The following is a 15,641-nucleotide window of genomic DNA, read 5'->3' on the forward strand; positions in this document are numbered from 1 at the left end:
TTGGTTATTGAGCTGAATTTTATTTTACCGATTCAATTTATCTCAAAATAACCCTCTGATGGTTGTCCACTTAGAGTATTTCCAAACTGCTGTTTGAACTCAGGCCTCAGTAGTAGCTAACCTTGAATTCCTTTCCCTTGATCCCATGCTTTTGGCCTGGACACAGAAACTTTTAAGTGCCACACAGTGAAAATACAACAGCTGAGATGCTAAAAAGCCCTACATCTGACTTCTCTGCAACAATACATCAAATAACCTTGTGTTTTCTATATGGCTAAAGATTGAGACTGAAAGTACTATTAGAGCTGAGGACAATTATAATGGTTTTCGGCTTAGTTTAGACCCATTACACCATGATTTTTAGAACAGAATAAGGAAAGGGAACAAATCTAAAACAGGACAAGAAAAATGGCACTCCCCTCCCCCATCAACTGTGAATAGAGGGCAACGGACCATTTTTAGTATAATTTTAGTTAAATAATATGTTTCTAGGGGCAAATTCCAGCAAATAATACAATTGAGCCACAGAGTTAGACTTTTAAGACTTTAACAAAGAAGGACCAGTGAAAATATTCCCTTTAGAATGAGCATGATAATACTTATGCACTGAAAACATATCCTTGACAACTGTCATCATTCGGGTTTGAGGTTAAGTACAGTGGCATAATCCTCTGGAAGAATATTTCTGACACAAAAAGGAATTAATAGTGTGTGGAAAAGGGATGTTCCACTCTCTCCCGCATCATGCCCCAAGTTTGTGTACACTCTCCTGCAATTCCTGCCTTCCCCACTTTCAATTTCTTCTCAATGAAACCACTGAGAAAAGAAAACAGAAATGGTGATAGTGAACCGGATATAAAAAATTTGCAATGAAGACTTTAATAAATAACTTTAAAATGGGCATTTTTAAGCTCTAGCCACTATCACAGTACTTGGTAAACATGGATTTCTTGGCTTTTTTCCTTGAACCATCAAAAGTCTTGAAAGCTTCAGAAGGCGGTCCTCCAGAACTTCAAAGTATTTTATTTATTTAAGAGTGGATTTCACTACTAACCTTACCTGCTTCATATTTTGTTGGCTACTCTACCAGTATAAATTTAGTGTTCATAGATAAAAAAACATATTTTCACAGCAGCAAGTCTGTATCCATTACTGTGAAGTTGGCTTTCCAGGGAATTTGATGTTCCATCACGAATTAAATTATCTGCTCCCAAAGTAACTTCATTTGCAAAATGTCAGTAAAGTTCACAGCTCTCTTTTAAAATTCAAGCCACTCTGTCATGTAAATACAGTTAGATGGTGAAATCTCACCACCTTCATGGCAGTCATCAAAAACCTTTAAAAAAGCAAAAAGTTTATATTCAAACTGAAGTTTTAAAATTATTAACATTATAGGTAAGGTCTTAAATGTCATCTACCATTAAAATTTAACAAAATATCTAAAACTCAACTGTCTATTTAAAGTGATATTGAAAACAAAACGTTCAAATTGAAAGAAATTAAGACTGTATTTAGGATTATACTACAATAGACGATCTGTGACCCTAAAGATAGTTAATGAGAGACCTTTTACTGTAGCATTAAGATGACCATGTTCACCTGCCCACTGGCCAAAAGGCTATTAGCAGGTAACAAAGGAATACAGGAAGGGAGAGCTATACGTATGAATGACTTCATTTTGAGTAACAAAATGTTTCATGTTTAGCTACTTTCCTTTTTGTGAAAGGTGCTAAACAGAATTCCAAATATGCTAGCCTTTTTTCTACGAGTTGAAACCAGAGCATGGAGTGCTTAGTCACATAGACAAGGGCCAGTATAATGAAATAAAACATACCTAGCAGTCCAAAAATATAAATGCTATGAGGGCTGGGACAGTGCTTACAGCACACAGCTGTCACTCATAAACTATCTGGGAATGAATGAGTGAAGAGTGCGGGGACATGCTGCAGGGAAAAGAACATTATCTCTGAGTTTGAATCCTGGTTGTTACTTCTAAGTTGTATGCTCTGGGTCTTCCTTAGCCTAAGTTCCCTCATGATGAAGGGAAATGCCACTAGCTCCAAGGGACAGGAGGAGGATTAAATGAGACAACATGAGAATCATCAAGAACATGTCTGGCCCATGGTAGGTTCTCAATGATCTCTTGATTAAATGATTAGCTCTCATCAGAATCGTCCAGTTCAGGGCCAAGAGCAGAGCACACAAATTCCCTTAACCCTGGATATTCTAAGAAAGAATGTAAGGCAAAGATTTGTTCATTAAAGGTCCATAATTAAGATTACATGGAGGTTTGAGCAGCTCTTGGTCAACCCTGAGAGTTTGAGAAAACTGGAGTGTGCCTGCTGGCACAATACATGGCATTTGCACTTGGTGGCAGTCAAGTATAAAGTGAAGCCACTTTAACTCACCGGGCAGAGTCCACAGGGAGCCCGGACCAAACCTGTGGGCGGGATGATTGGATTGACTGCCCTATACAGTTTCATGTGTCCGTCTACACTGCCAACTGTGCCTTCTTTTGCAGCAATGATAGTCATCTCCACTTTCCCATCATAAATGAGTGTATTCAAGATGGTTTCAATGTCCTCCATGGACAACTCTACCTAAAAAAGGGGATACATTAGAAAGCAAACAAAATGGACAAGCAGACATCCTTTTGGAGGGGATGGTAAATCGAAAAGGTTCACAATTCCCTGGTGAAATAGGGAAGCATTCTGCTGGAGAGTAATCAAAAGCACAAGGAGGCTGAACAATGGCCCAAGTTAGCACAAACCACTGAAATGCAGGGGACAAAATTCTAACCTCATGCTGAGTTTCACATTTTCTGATATCTTTATCCTCCTAAGTAAAATCTAGAAGTCTTTTAAAGTAACATTTCTTTGGTAAGAAATTGATGGAGATTTATTAAATGCTTGAGCAGAAAGATACTTCAGACATCAAAGAGTGCAAATTCCTAGTTTTTTATAAATGAGAAATCTGGGGCCCAGGAAATGAAAACAACTTGTCCAAGAGGCCATTTCAGTTTCTTCTCTGACTATGAATAGCATCCAGTACAGTGTTCTTATATATAGGTCTTCAAAAGAATATGCTGATACCACCACTTACATCTCATAAGTAGGAAAATACCAATAAATGACACCTGATGTGATAACTGATGTTTGGCACTTATGTTGAAATGTCCCTAAGAAAGTCAAGAACTTATCAGGAGACTTGAATTTTGGCAGTGAAATGCGCTGCCAGGCCTCCACTCTGCTGCTCTATATCCCAAGCTCAAGTATATACAGTTCAGACAGTGCCCGACGGCAATGATCGCCTTTGCCTAACTGGCTTATAACAGTACTTTCTCAAAGTGGATTCTGCAGAATGTTCACAGGTATCACCTGAAAAAAGGGTCTGGGTCAAATGTTTGGAATACCTTGAAAACTATATCCCTATGATGAAGAAGTTGTTTTAAAAAATAAGATGAAAATTAGAAACTGGGTTCCAACCTTACTGATCCCCAATTCACAGATGTATTTCCACACTTCATGTGACGAAGCAAATGAACTATTTCTTTGTATCATCGGATTCTGTTTGCTTTCTCGTGCTGTTTCTGCCTATAAGGGTAGAAACATAAATCTCAGCAAGAATACTGGTGTTTTCTGAATACAATTTATGCAGAGTGAAATCAACAGAACATATTTTGTTTCATAAAAATTACCAATTCAATATTTTCAATTCCTATAAAATATGACATATAAGATTAAACATTCTTTATGAAGAAACTTTTTAAAGACAGACTTGTATTGCTGTCTCCTCAATTATGCCTCACCTTGCTTTGTAGGAATTTAAAGCACTGTTGGTTAAGCACCTCTACAAATTCGGATTCAAAATCCTGGTCACTGTACCAGGCTCCACCAGTCACAGACCGGTCCGGCTGCAGGTTATAGAGCATATACACCTTCTTTTTTGAGGCCTAGGAAAAAACAAGCACAGCAGATGTGGTTCTAAGGTAACAGTGTTCCAAAACTAAGATTTAAAAAAAAACCCAAACTATATTTTAGAGCAGTTTTAGATTTACAGAATTATTGTGAAAATGATAAAGTTCCCATTTACCTTATGCTCAGCTTCCCGTATTATTAACATATTATGAGGGTACATTTATTACAATTAATGAACCAATACTGATATATTATTATTAAAGTCTATACTTTACTCAGATTTTCTTTTTTCCCCCTAATGTCCCTTTTCTGGTCGAGGATCCAATCTAGCATACCACATTACATTTAGTTGTCATGTCTCCTGAGGCAAATTTGGTTGTGACAGTTTCTCAGACTTTCCTTGTTATTGATGAACTTGCCATTTTTGAGAATTACTGGTCAGGTATTCTGTAGGATGTCCCTTAATTGGGATTTGTCTAATGTTTTTCTCATGATTAGACAGGAAAAAAGACTATAGAGGTAAAGTGCCCTTTTCATCACATCATATCAAGGGTGCTTGATCATCACCAAATGATGATTGATTATCATCAATACGACTTATCAACGTTGATGTTAACCTTGATCACCTGGCTTGAGGTGGTATTTCTCAGTTTTCTCCACTGGAAAGTTACTTGTCGCTCTGCCCTTTCCATATGTGGAAGTGAGTCACTGTGCACAGTCCACTCTTGTGGACTTAAGTCCCACTTGGGCTTATGCTCCACCTCCTTGAGGGTGGAGTGCCTACATAAATTATTGGTACTCTTCTGCACAGGATGTTTGTCTATTCTCCATTTATTTATTTATTCAAATATTTCTATCAGTATGGATTCATGAATATTTATTTTATTTTTTTAAATATTTTATTTTTCCTTTTTCTCCCAAAGCCCTGAGGTACATAGTTGTGTATTTTTAGTTGTGGGCCCTTCTAGTTGTGGCATGTGGGATGCCACCTCAGCGTGGCTTAATGAGCGGTGCCATGTCTGCACCCAGGATATGAACCGGCAAAACCCCAGGCTGCCAAAGCAGAGTATGCAAACTTAACCACTCGGCCATGGGGCTGGCCCCTGAATATTTATTTTATACTTTGGGTTAAGGATATAAAGGACTCCCTACACTTAAAACTATAAAACCTTGCTAAGAAAAATTTTAAAAGACCTCTAATACTACTTTATTTAAAAACCTTGAAAACATCATGCTAAGTGAAAGAAGCCAGACACAAAAGACCACGTATTGTATGACTCCATTTATATGACATCCAGAACAGGCAAATCTACAGAGACAGAAAGTACATTAGTGGTTGTCAAGGCCTAGGGGCAGGAAGGCTGGGGAGTGACTGCTGGGGGAGTCACATGAGGTGATGAAAACGTCTAAACGTTAGCATAGGAGGATGGTTGTACAACTCTGTGAGTATACTAAAAACCACTGAACTGTACAAAAAAAAACTGTACAAAAAAAGGGATAAATTTTATGGTATGTGAATTATAGCCATATATTGCTTAACAACACGGATATGTTCAGAGAAATGTGTCATTAGGCAATTTCGTCATTGTACAAACGTCATAGAGTGTACTTACACAAACCTGGATGGTATAGCCTACTACACATCTAGGCTATACGGTACTGCTCTTATGGGAGCACCATTGTATATGTGGTCCATCGTTGACCAAAACATCATTATGTAGTGCGTGACTGTATATCTCAATAAAGCTCTTATTAAAAATAAAGATGTAGAAGGGAGACTGGCAAAATGAAGTGAGGTGATGGGTACGTGGGGATATGTTATATTATTTTCTGTGCTTTTGTATATATTTGAAAGTAGCCATTAAAAACTGTGGAAGAGAAATAATATTCTAAAATTAGGGAGTGATATGATATAAATATAATTTGGTAAATAAAATCACTGATGAATATCAAATTCTTAATTACTGAAACTGTGTTCAAGGAAACTTTAGGGAAGTCTCAGCTCTAATGCCTATGTCAGTGAGGTGAGCGCAGATGTCCCTGATGGAGTCAGCTCTGGAGCATGGAGCCCCAGAAGAATGTGACAGGCGTGGGGTGGGATGAGGAAGAGGAGAAACACCATGTGCTGGAACAGATGCTCCACCAGGGCAGAGATCTTCCTCTGAGTTTTTCACTAACGTACCCCAAGCACCCAGAACAGTGCCTGGCACACAGCAAATGCAAAATAGGTATTTGCTGGATGAGTAATCCAGAATGGCAGGGTGAAGTAAATTAACTTACACACCACAAAATCCAGGAAAAATGTTCATGATTCCAAAAATCCTTTACTGAAGAGAGTTAAGAAGTTTTAGATTTTTAGTGGGTAAGACACTAAGAATTAACCAGGCAGTGACATATCTAGGCAGCATCTCCAAACCAATCCAATATGAACTAAATTTTTAAAAATCTTTTTGACCAGTTGTTTTAAATCACGACAATAGCTTAAACGACAATATAAACTTGAAATATAGTTGGAACAATATATGTATAGTGAACATTTGGGGGAAGAAAAGAAAACTACTCACTGCCACAGACTTAACAGCTTTGATAAGCTTTTTACTTTCCAAATTCTTTAGAATTTTGTTAATTTCTGTTAATGGCAAGTTACTCTTGTATCGGATATCTCTGCTCCATATTCCTATAAGAAAGTCAAGTAAAATAAGTTGAATATTAAAGGACTTGTTTTATCTTGTTGTTTATATCTCATTCCAAAAGTAGCAATATATATATATATGTATATATTCCTACAGCATAGCTGGAATGCTACTGTGGTACCTTTTAAAAAAGAGATGAAAAGGACATTTCTATAATGGAAGAAAAATCTTAAATGTTATTTAATTAACTTATATTGTTTCCTCCATCCCCTCATGCACCCCAAACTTGTTTTCTGTTGTTTTCAGTTTAGATTGTAAATGTCAAAAACAAACGTAAGTTTGGGTCAGGATCAGCTGCCATCCTCAACAGAGAGCAAAAAACCCTTTATGTGAGACTGAATGCACATATATCCATTATTCATACAATACTATATTTGGGAGATGGAAAATGGAAGATTGTGGTTCTTACAGCCATTAAAAGCCCTGCACAGGAAGCTATGATTTCTCTTTTAAAGAAGGACATAAGCATTAACCATGGAAAGTAAATTTTATGTAAAAATATTTTGCCCTATTTTCTTCCTAAAGTAAAGGCATAATGAAGTAGGAAGAATTTCTTAAAAATAGAGAACTTTTTATGTCTACTTTTAAAATGTTAATTTAACTTCCTAACTAATAAATATGAGAATTATATGATTTCAGATTATATCATAATTGTTAGCTAACATCAATGACTCAAATAGATCCTAAATTGTAATAACAGCAATTTAGATATGGTTCTTCAAGGGGGACAGGAGAGGAACTAAATAGCTGTGAGCGACCTATGTCAGACACCGCCACACTGCACTCGGCATCCCTCTGGTTTTTGCAAAAACCAGAGACGCTATTATCCACAATTTACAGCTAAGATGAAGAAACTAAGGCTTCCAAAGTTTAGAAAGTGAGGATTGAAAAAAAAAAAAACTTTAAGTTTTAATTTATTTATTTTTAGAGAAGACATTCACATGGTTCACAATCAGAAGTTTCTTTCCATCCCTGCCCATAGCCATCTAGTTCCTGCCTCCTTTGAGGCAACAATGGCATCACTCTGGGTGTCCTTCAAGCATACGTACATTATATATGTATGTTATATTTTCCTTTCCTTTTAACACAAATGGCGGCATCCTCTACACACTGAGCTATACCCTGGGAAGCCAGGATCTCAGACCCTTCCCAAAGACAATGTTTTTTCTGCTTCTTCCTTCACATGCTTACCTTTATTTCCTGCATCCTCTATGATTTGATATACTAGTTTTTCTTGGTTATCTGATCCTTTCATTTTACTGCAGGGGAATAAAATAGAATTAAAGAGGCAAAGAGGTATAGGATAATCTAATAATCTAGATGACTACTTAAACGAATTAGCAGACAAGGTCACCACACTGACTTATTTACCAAAAGAAGGGCTTACCTTAGAAAGAATGAGACAGGGCTGAATGTACCAGAATGAAAAGATGTCCAAGATACAGTAAGTGAAAAAAACAAGTTGCAAAACAGTATGGATAGCATGATCCCATTTTTGTTAAAAAAAAAAAAAAGAAAAGAGATTATATATAAATATATAGTATATAAATATATAATCATCTATATGTATTTATATATACCAAATTATTAAGCACAGTTATCTCTGGGAAACAGAACTCATGATGGGAGGTGGGGATGATATGTAAGACCAGTTAACAGTATGCAATTCTATATTGGCTTTTTTCCCCCAAAACATGTATTACTTTTGTAATAATTAAAATTTTCTTAGAATAAAAAAAATTAGGTGCTTACCCAGCATTCTGAGAATCCTTTATTCTATACAGAAGGCCTGTATTGCTCCGTAAGAGATCCAGTTGACCCTAAAGTTTTGTTTTATAGAAAATAGCAGTGAATTATTTTGCAGATATATCAAATCCAATGAAAATGTTAATGCATTCTTTAATATTTTACACAGAGTAAAATATCCTACCTCCCAGTTATTTGTCAGTTCCTTACTTGAGACTTAAGATTTTGCCTACATATCATGTGCAATGTACTTTTCAAAACTTAGCTCTTTATCTCATTATTTTCCAAAATATTAATACCTAACAATTTCCTATATGCCAGATCCTCGCTTGGCTATATGATCAATGAGTAAGGAATTTTAAACAGGCAGCTTTAGAATAAATGAAAATCCATATTCAAATTTAAATAAGTTCATAAATATATATAATAATACAATAAAAATTAAAATATAATTTATATAAATAAGTTCAAATGAAAGCTAAACATGCATAAATATTCTATAACATGATAGCTAAATAAAATTTACAAAGTTAATAGTGACATTTACTCATATGATTTCTATAGTGTTATGTGAAAATTAGGCAGAAAGGTCAACCAATGAATAAAAGGCCTGTGGTGGTTTTGTTTTTATATAACAAATCAAAAGTAAAACAAAGCATGTCTACCATGCTTCTGAATTTCCTTGGGTCTGAATTTAGAGCATCCAGACGGCTGTACCACTGGACTTCTGGCAGTTCCGGGAAGCCACGACTGAGAGAGGCCTCATTCCCGTGAGTTACGACTGGGCAGACCCATGACTTGAAAACAGGTTTTCATATGGATGAACAGCAATACCCGCCCTCCCTCCCTAGACCCCACTAAGTGGCAAAATCTAACCACAAAATTCAATTTGGAGGCTCATTCCGTTGTTTAATTCAGCTATGACCCTTACATGAACACCTGTGCTGTAACAGGTGTTTGGGGGGACAAACATGAATTGTGAAAGAGAATCACACAGCTAACTTCAATATCATCCGGTTGGCATTAAGATAGGGGTAAGTAAAGAGTGGGAGATGCTCTCAGAGAAGCTTTGGCCCAGCCTGGGGGGTCAGGGAGGCTTCCTGGAGATGATAGCAGAGTTGAGTCTTGAAAGGTAATGAGGAGTTACTCCTTCAGTTCGTCAAGAAGAGCCTTCTAAGCAGGGAAGACAGCAGGAACAAAGGACCTGACGCATGAAACAGCATGACATGGCCAGGAACCAAAAACAATCTGTTCCCTTTAAAACCCAACTTTTGCGGCAGAGTGGTAAAGGCAGATGAGGCAGGTGAGAAAGGTAGGGGCTCAGTGTGGTAAACCCAGGGGTTTGGACTTGAATCTCTAGCAATGAGCACAACTTTCAGTGGGAAAGTGACTTGGCCAGATCTGTATTTCAGACAGATCAGGCTGGCTGCTCTGAGGCAGACAGAGCAAGGAAAGCCAGTTAGGAGGCACGGCAACAGGCCAGGTAAAAGCCAGAGCCTGAATACATGCAAGGGCAACAGGAATGGAAATGGGGGACAAATCTGAGAATTGTTTAAGAGTTAAAATCACCAACATTTTGTGATTTATTAACAATTACTCCTTGCTTAAAATTCTTCAGTAGCTCCACCACTTCCTATAGCCTATAGGACTGGCGGGAGGTGGGGTTGCAGAGGTGGTAAAAGAGAGGGAGGTGCTAAGGATGATTTTCAGACAGAAAGGAAAGGGCTGAAAGGGTGGCCAGAAGACAAAAAATATTTTCCATTGCCACATCCTTCCAGCATCCCTCCCTCTACTGTTCCTGGGGCTGAAACCTTCACCACCGTGAAGAGACCAGAACTCACCAACATTCCTTTTTTGCTTGGGCTAAAACATGGATGAGCAATCTGGCCCAGTGAGCTTTTGCAAATAAAGTTTTACTGGAAAACAGCCATGCCCATTTGTTTATGTATGGTCCATGGCTACTTCTTGCAGAGTTGAGTAGTTGTGACAGAAACCATATGGCCTGTAAACCCTAAAACATATACAATCTGGCACTTTATAGAAAGAGTTTGCCAACCTCTGTGCTAGAAGGTTAAAGGGAGTGGTTTAACAGAAGGTTCACCTGTCCTCAAATCGCCATATCCAGAGCCATTAGAAATCCAACAAAGCTTAAAAAGCAAATGGGTCTTCACACGAGTCCTCAGTCCTCCACCTAATTGTTACTACAACCAAACTGAAACACTCTCAGGATATAGGATTTTGATGATGTGGGAAAGGAAGGAGAAAGAGGTAGATTTAGAGCACGGGGCACCATTAGGTGGGATGTTTTTGGACAGGCGGAGAATGACACTAGGGCCCCAGGAGAACAAAGAGGTAAGAGCAGGTAGAAGGTTTCACTGAAAAACCCCACTGCCGTGTCACTGGACGCAGAGCCTGCACTTCCTCCCAGAGGCCTAGCACTGATGACATTCAACTGGACTCATTCCTGCCTCCTGAAATGCTCAGAGTGAGAACGTGGAGAGTAATACCCTAATGAAGTGACTCTGTGATGACTCTCAGAAAAATCAGCGGGTAATATTTCACAGGGAATTGCCCCACACTAGCAGTAGAAGCAAACAGAAGGTAAGAACAGATACACCTATGTGTACTTACACATCTTAATGACAATTAGATTAATAAATACAACAGTGAAAAGAAAATACATTTATGTTACTCATCTTGTAAAATGACGTGTAATTATTTCTTCTTTCCTCAGTTTAGGCTGTCTGAGCTGTTTCCTGGTTTGCAGTCTTATCAAAGTCACAATCTAACACACTTTTGAATGGTGTCATGACTACATAATAGGAAGTAATGACAATCAAAACATATACATAATTATGTTAACTAGCTGGATTCACCTTACCATGGACAACAGTCTATTGATGGCCACTGCCCGTTGCTGGGCTTCTATGTGAGGCATTTCATTCTGAATTACTTGGTCTGTGATTCCATGAGGGAACTGGTGACATAATTCTATAATTCTAGGAACAAAGGCATTAATGATATTATTCATGTTTTTACCTATTTCAAGAGGCAGTGGGGGGAAAATACAAGCAAAACAGTTTGAAATTGTGCCTTTTTTCAGATTTGGCAGATAATCTGGGTTTCTATGATGGTTCTGAATCAAAGCATGTTAGAAATTGAGGAAGATTTTGAAATACACGTTTACATTATTACTGTTATTTAAGGGAACTATTTCTTTTCCTCACCCATAGGAACTCTAAATTAGAAGAAAAGTCAAATGAAAACAGAAAAAATATTAAAGCTGAGGCTTCAATTTTCTCAGATCGAACAAGTATGACAAAGTTAAGATACAGTGCCTTGGGTAGCCATGTTTGTAAGCAGGAGGCAAATTGGATGTTTCCGGTGGGAAGCCAAAATTTGTTATGACAATTCATCACAACTGGGGCCGTTTTGGGGATTATCTGTACCAAACAAAAATAAGCCCAAATCCTCACCTTGTCATAGGATCATCATATGTGTTATTCCTAACAGTTTGAGAAAGTTGGAGTCTTTTAAAACTATGTAGTAAGGGGCCGGCCTGGTGGCGCAGCGGTTCAGTCCCCACGTTCCGCTTCTCCGAGGCCCGGGGTTCGCTGGTCCGGACCCTGGGCGCAGACATGGCACCACTTGGCAAGCCATGCTGTGGTAGGCCTCCCACATATAAAGTGGAGGAAGATGGGCACGGATGTTAGCTCAGGGCCAGTACTCCTCAGCAAAAAGGGGAAGACTGGCAGCAGATGTTAGCTCAGGGCTAATCTTCCTCAAAAAAACCCCACAAAAAACTATGTAGTAACCTAAAAATTGCAGTGCACGGATAGAGAATACAAAATTAGAAGAGGCTTTAGATGCCCTAAAATCTTGACCTAAAACTGCATCAAAACCGTTTGGCTTATGTTGCTTCGCAACCACAAACTGCTCCCTAAGTTTGCTCAAACATTCTGTCGTGGGAGTTCCCTTAGTGACAACAGCGATCCTGCATCAGAACATGTATCCGCAAGTGTTACAGAAAAAACGCGGAGTCCTCTCTGAGCGTCGATCACCTTAACGTAGCAAGGAAGCGCATCACCACAAGTTCCCGAACAGCATCGGGGCAAGGTAAGCAGCACAAGGTTGCAAATGTCAAACTCGTTTTGAACTTCTTAAGAGTTCTGCTCCCTGGGGACAGGAGTGGGGGGTGGTCCAAATCCCGCAATCCCTTTCCTGTGCGCTCGTGGAACTTGCTCCGGTATCTACCGAGGGGCCCAACAGAATTGGTCTGGCTGCGGGGGCTCCCGAGCCGGGAACCGAGCCTCTCTCACTGGTTTACCTGTTTTCTATTTCCACCGGATCCGCGTCGGGCGGCTGCACCTTCACTTTCACCTCAGCCATGAGGGCGCAGTTCCCGGGAGACGCAGGGACTGGCCAGAGAGCGAGCCGGGGAAGCCGGGGACTCGCGAAGACAGCACCTGGCCCGGGCTACGGGCCTTCTTCCTCTTGTCGCAGCAGGTCCTTCCTTGTCTGTCGGCTTGAGGTGGCCAAGCCGCGCCTGAAACGCCTTGCTCACCCGCGCCGCTAACTTCTTTTTCTTGTTTTCCAGAATGTCAATGCTTGTCGGACGAACGAGCCTGGTTCTCTCATTCTGAGTCGACACGCCGCCTTTAAGCACGCTCCAACCTCTGTGAAGGCATATTCTCGGATGCCTACGGAGAAGCCTCAGGAAAGGAGCTCCAGGCTGGTGCCGTTCTTCCGGCCAGGCGGCATGGGCGGAGCTGGTTGCTAGGAAGCGGGTTTCCACCAATCACCTGCCCAGCTCTCAGTGGGCGGGGCGCGGCTCGCAGCGTCTGTGGTAACCCGGACAGCGCTGAAGGAAAAGGCCAGAGGCCGTGAGAGGTGCGTTACCTGGCTAGGGGCGGCGGAGGTGTCTCGGGGGTCCCGATCCGGGTTCCGGTGGCCAGAGGAGGAAAAGGTGGAGGAGGGCCTCCTTCACACCGCTTGAAAGGGAGCGGACGTCCCTAGCTGCCTCTGATGGGCGGGAACGGGAACGAGACGGGGTTCCGGATCCGGGCGGTGAGAGGGTAGTCTGGGCGGAGGGAGTAGAGATGTGGGCGGTGCTGTGGACCCCATACTGTGGCTGGACGTTGCCGATCGGTCTGCTTCTTGATCCCCGTCGCTTGGGGCCCACTGACTGCCCCAGCCTCGTAAGGGCAGCTCCTAGTTGCCGCGCGAGTTATTCCCCAACTATTTTTATTTTGAACTAATTTTTCAATTATTTTTACTTTGCCTCTGACTTAAATGGAAAAATGAGGAAGGGCACCCCGCGAGTACAGCCCATCCCCCCTTCTGTAGGGGCTATTACTCTACTATCAGTATCTGCAGTTTAAATTCTTAGCCTTGTACCTGAAACTATTCAACCATTAAGCTCACTCCTTAAATTTAATTATCCCGCTTTTGGAAATACAGTCTGTGACAAAATTCAAACCCCAAGATGTTCAGTGCAGCATTATTTAGAATTGCAACGACCAAAACTAAAAAGAAACTAGTAATAGTCTAAATGCCCAACCACAAACTGATAATAAATACGTAGAAAGTTGTAAATAATAGAATGAGGGTGCAAGAAGTACGCTAAAAATAGTTGAATGAATATTTAGATCACAATTGAGTAAAACCTTACGTATCTATAATCGTTGAAATTCGAGAAGGCCATACAGAGATATAAATGGTTGCTGTATTAGGATAAGGGTTGCTTTTTTTCCTCTTGAATCCTTTATGTATTAATAATTGTGATGCCCTCCTCCAGGAAAAAGATCCGTAAGGCCTCCATACTCGTACTTAATTATTTAAATAGAGAAATGGAGTGGGAGACTTTTGTGGTTGTTGCTCACTGTTTCGATCCGTGCTGGCTTTCAGCTGAGGCTGATGCTCTGCTATCCCTCTAAAGTTTCTTTGCAGCTTTCAAATGCAAGAACCATTTGGCCACAGCTGCAGGGCTGCACTCGCAGCTTTCCCAAAAGAGTTGGCTCGAAATTAACGTTTCATGATACATACAGCGTTATTTCTGTTCCTCTTGTGTGATGATTTGCCCTGAAGCCAAGAGAGGTGGCACACTAATAAGAGGCAGGAAAGGGTGACAGTGATCCAGAGGGAGCTCAGATCACATCATTAGTGATGGTCTCTGTTCTGACATATTCAGTTAATTTGCCCATTTAAAATAATTCCATTTCCCCATCCCATTCATTCCTGCTCTTTTCCCAGAAGGTAAGTATTTACAAAGTCAAAACTCCACACAAGACCTCAACAGCAAAAATAGAGCTGAAACAGCAATTATTTCAATTAAAAATTGAGTAATATTTGTAGGTAGTATATTAACAGTATTCTCTTTAGTTTTTACTAGTTTTACTGTATTTAAATGAGGTGCTTCTCTTCAGCTTTTCTGTTCCAATATAGATGCCCACTGGAATTTATTTTCATCCAGTTTTTTTAATGTAAGGAGAGAAAATGACTGCTGGTTCAGTGTGTGTCCCTCAGATCATACCACTGCGAGTGCCTCAGCCCGGAAAAGCCAACCATGAAATTGATAACAATACACTTGTGGAAATGAGATCGGGTGAGAATCAAATGTACTTGAAATCATTTGAAATAACATTATCATGCTTTTTATTTTCATCTGGTGTTGGTTTACTTCTTTGCATGCTTTCTGTAATCAGCGCCTTAGGAAGTTTGTAAAACTTCCCAAATTTGAAACAGTGTCATTCCTGATGGTTTTTAGAGTGGTGTGTATCTAGCTTACAAAGTGAGCTCTGACCCGCCTTTCGTTTGTATAGATACATAGTTGCAGCAATGCCTTAACTCAGGTTAGCCAGGGTAAGATGACCCGTGCTTCCCCAAACTTTCCCAGGAGTCTCATTATTTTTCTGGGATAATAAATTTGATCTACTAACACAGGCTTTCCTGGCAGACAGGTTGGAGATTGAATCTTGGCTTTGACAACTTCTAGTGACCTTCAGTACTTCCTTAGCCTTTCTGAGTCTCAGTTTCCTCATCATTAGACAGTGATGATAATATCTACCGCTTAGAGCCATTATAAGGATTAAATGAGCTGATATGTTACGTGAGATGCACAGGGTCTGGCACATAGTAATGCCAAAACAAATCTTAACTATTATTACAGAAATAATTCAGTGCATATATTTCCTGATAATGCCAGGAATATATATATACACATACATACATAAATATACCTACATACATATATATAAACATGTAATTAACATAAGGAGAAAGGAAA

General features: G+C 39.8%; 2 protein-coding genes across 14 annotated transcripts in view; one reads left to right on the plus strand and one right to left on the minus strand.

Annotated features, from left to right (window-relative positions):
* Window positions 1–658: 658 nt before the first annotated feature.
* Window positions 659–13,387, minus strand: POLR3F (RNA polymerase III subunit F). 5 transcript variants are annotated; one of them, XR_011494543.1, is made up of 10 exons: window positions 11,833–12,526; window positions 11,238–11,355; window positions 8,363–8,430; window positions 7,998–8,018; window positions 7,802–7,869; window positions 6,482–6,594; window positions 3,809–3,952; window positions 3,486–3,593; window positions 2,409–2,596; window positions 659–1,336 (listed from the first exon to the last, which is right to left on the minus strand). XR_011494543.1 is itself a non-coding variant. In XM_014855950.3 (10 exons), the coding sequence occupies exons 1-10, from the start codon at window positions 12,743–12,745 to the stop codon at window positions 1,259–1,261; spliced, it is 972 nt and encodes a 323-aa protein (XP_014711436.1). In that variant the 5' UTR covers window positions 12,746–12,888; the 3' UTR covers window positions 659–1,258. The 5 variants fall into 5 exon arrangements, 4 of the variants coding, with proteins under 4 accessions (XP_014711436.1, XP_044603954.2, XP_014711447.1 ...); XM_014855950.3 differs by lacking the exon at window positions 11,833–12,526 and adding an exon at window positions 12,684–12,888 and having other exon boundaries at window positions 2,409–2,600; XM_044748019.2 differs by having other exon boundaries at window positions 2,409–2,600; window positions 11,833–12,131.
* DZANK1 (double zinc ribbon and ankyrin repeat domains 1) overlaps window positions 13,108–15,641 on the plus strand; it is an 88,995-nt gene continuing 86,461 nt past the window's right edge. For 5 of the 9 annotated variants that reach the window (XR_006513833.2, XM_014855903.3, XM_014855936.3 and 2 more), the window contains exons 1-2: window positions 13,108–13,246; window positions 14,782–14,960. Coding sequence is in view for 8 of the 9 variants with exons in the window: in XM_014855903.3 (XP_014711389.1) it covers window positions 14,852–14,960 (109 nt within the window). In the remaining variant the exon portion in view is untranslated. Of the gene's footprint in view, window positions 13,555–14,781; window positions 14,961–15,641 lie in introns of all 9 variants that reach the window. The other 4 variants (XM_014855929.3, XM_014855920.3, XM_014855910.3 and 1 more) reach the window with 4 other exon arrangements.

This window comes from Equus asinus, chromosome 15, assembly GCF_041296235.1.
Source record: "Equus asinus isolate D_3611 breed Donkey chromosome 15, EquAss-T2T_v2, whole genome shotgun sequence".
NCBI lineage: Eukaryota > Metazoa > Chordata > Mammalia > Perissodactyla > Equidae > Equus > Equus asinus.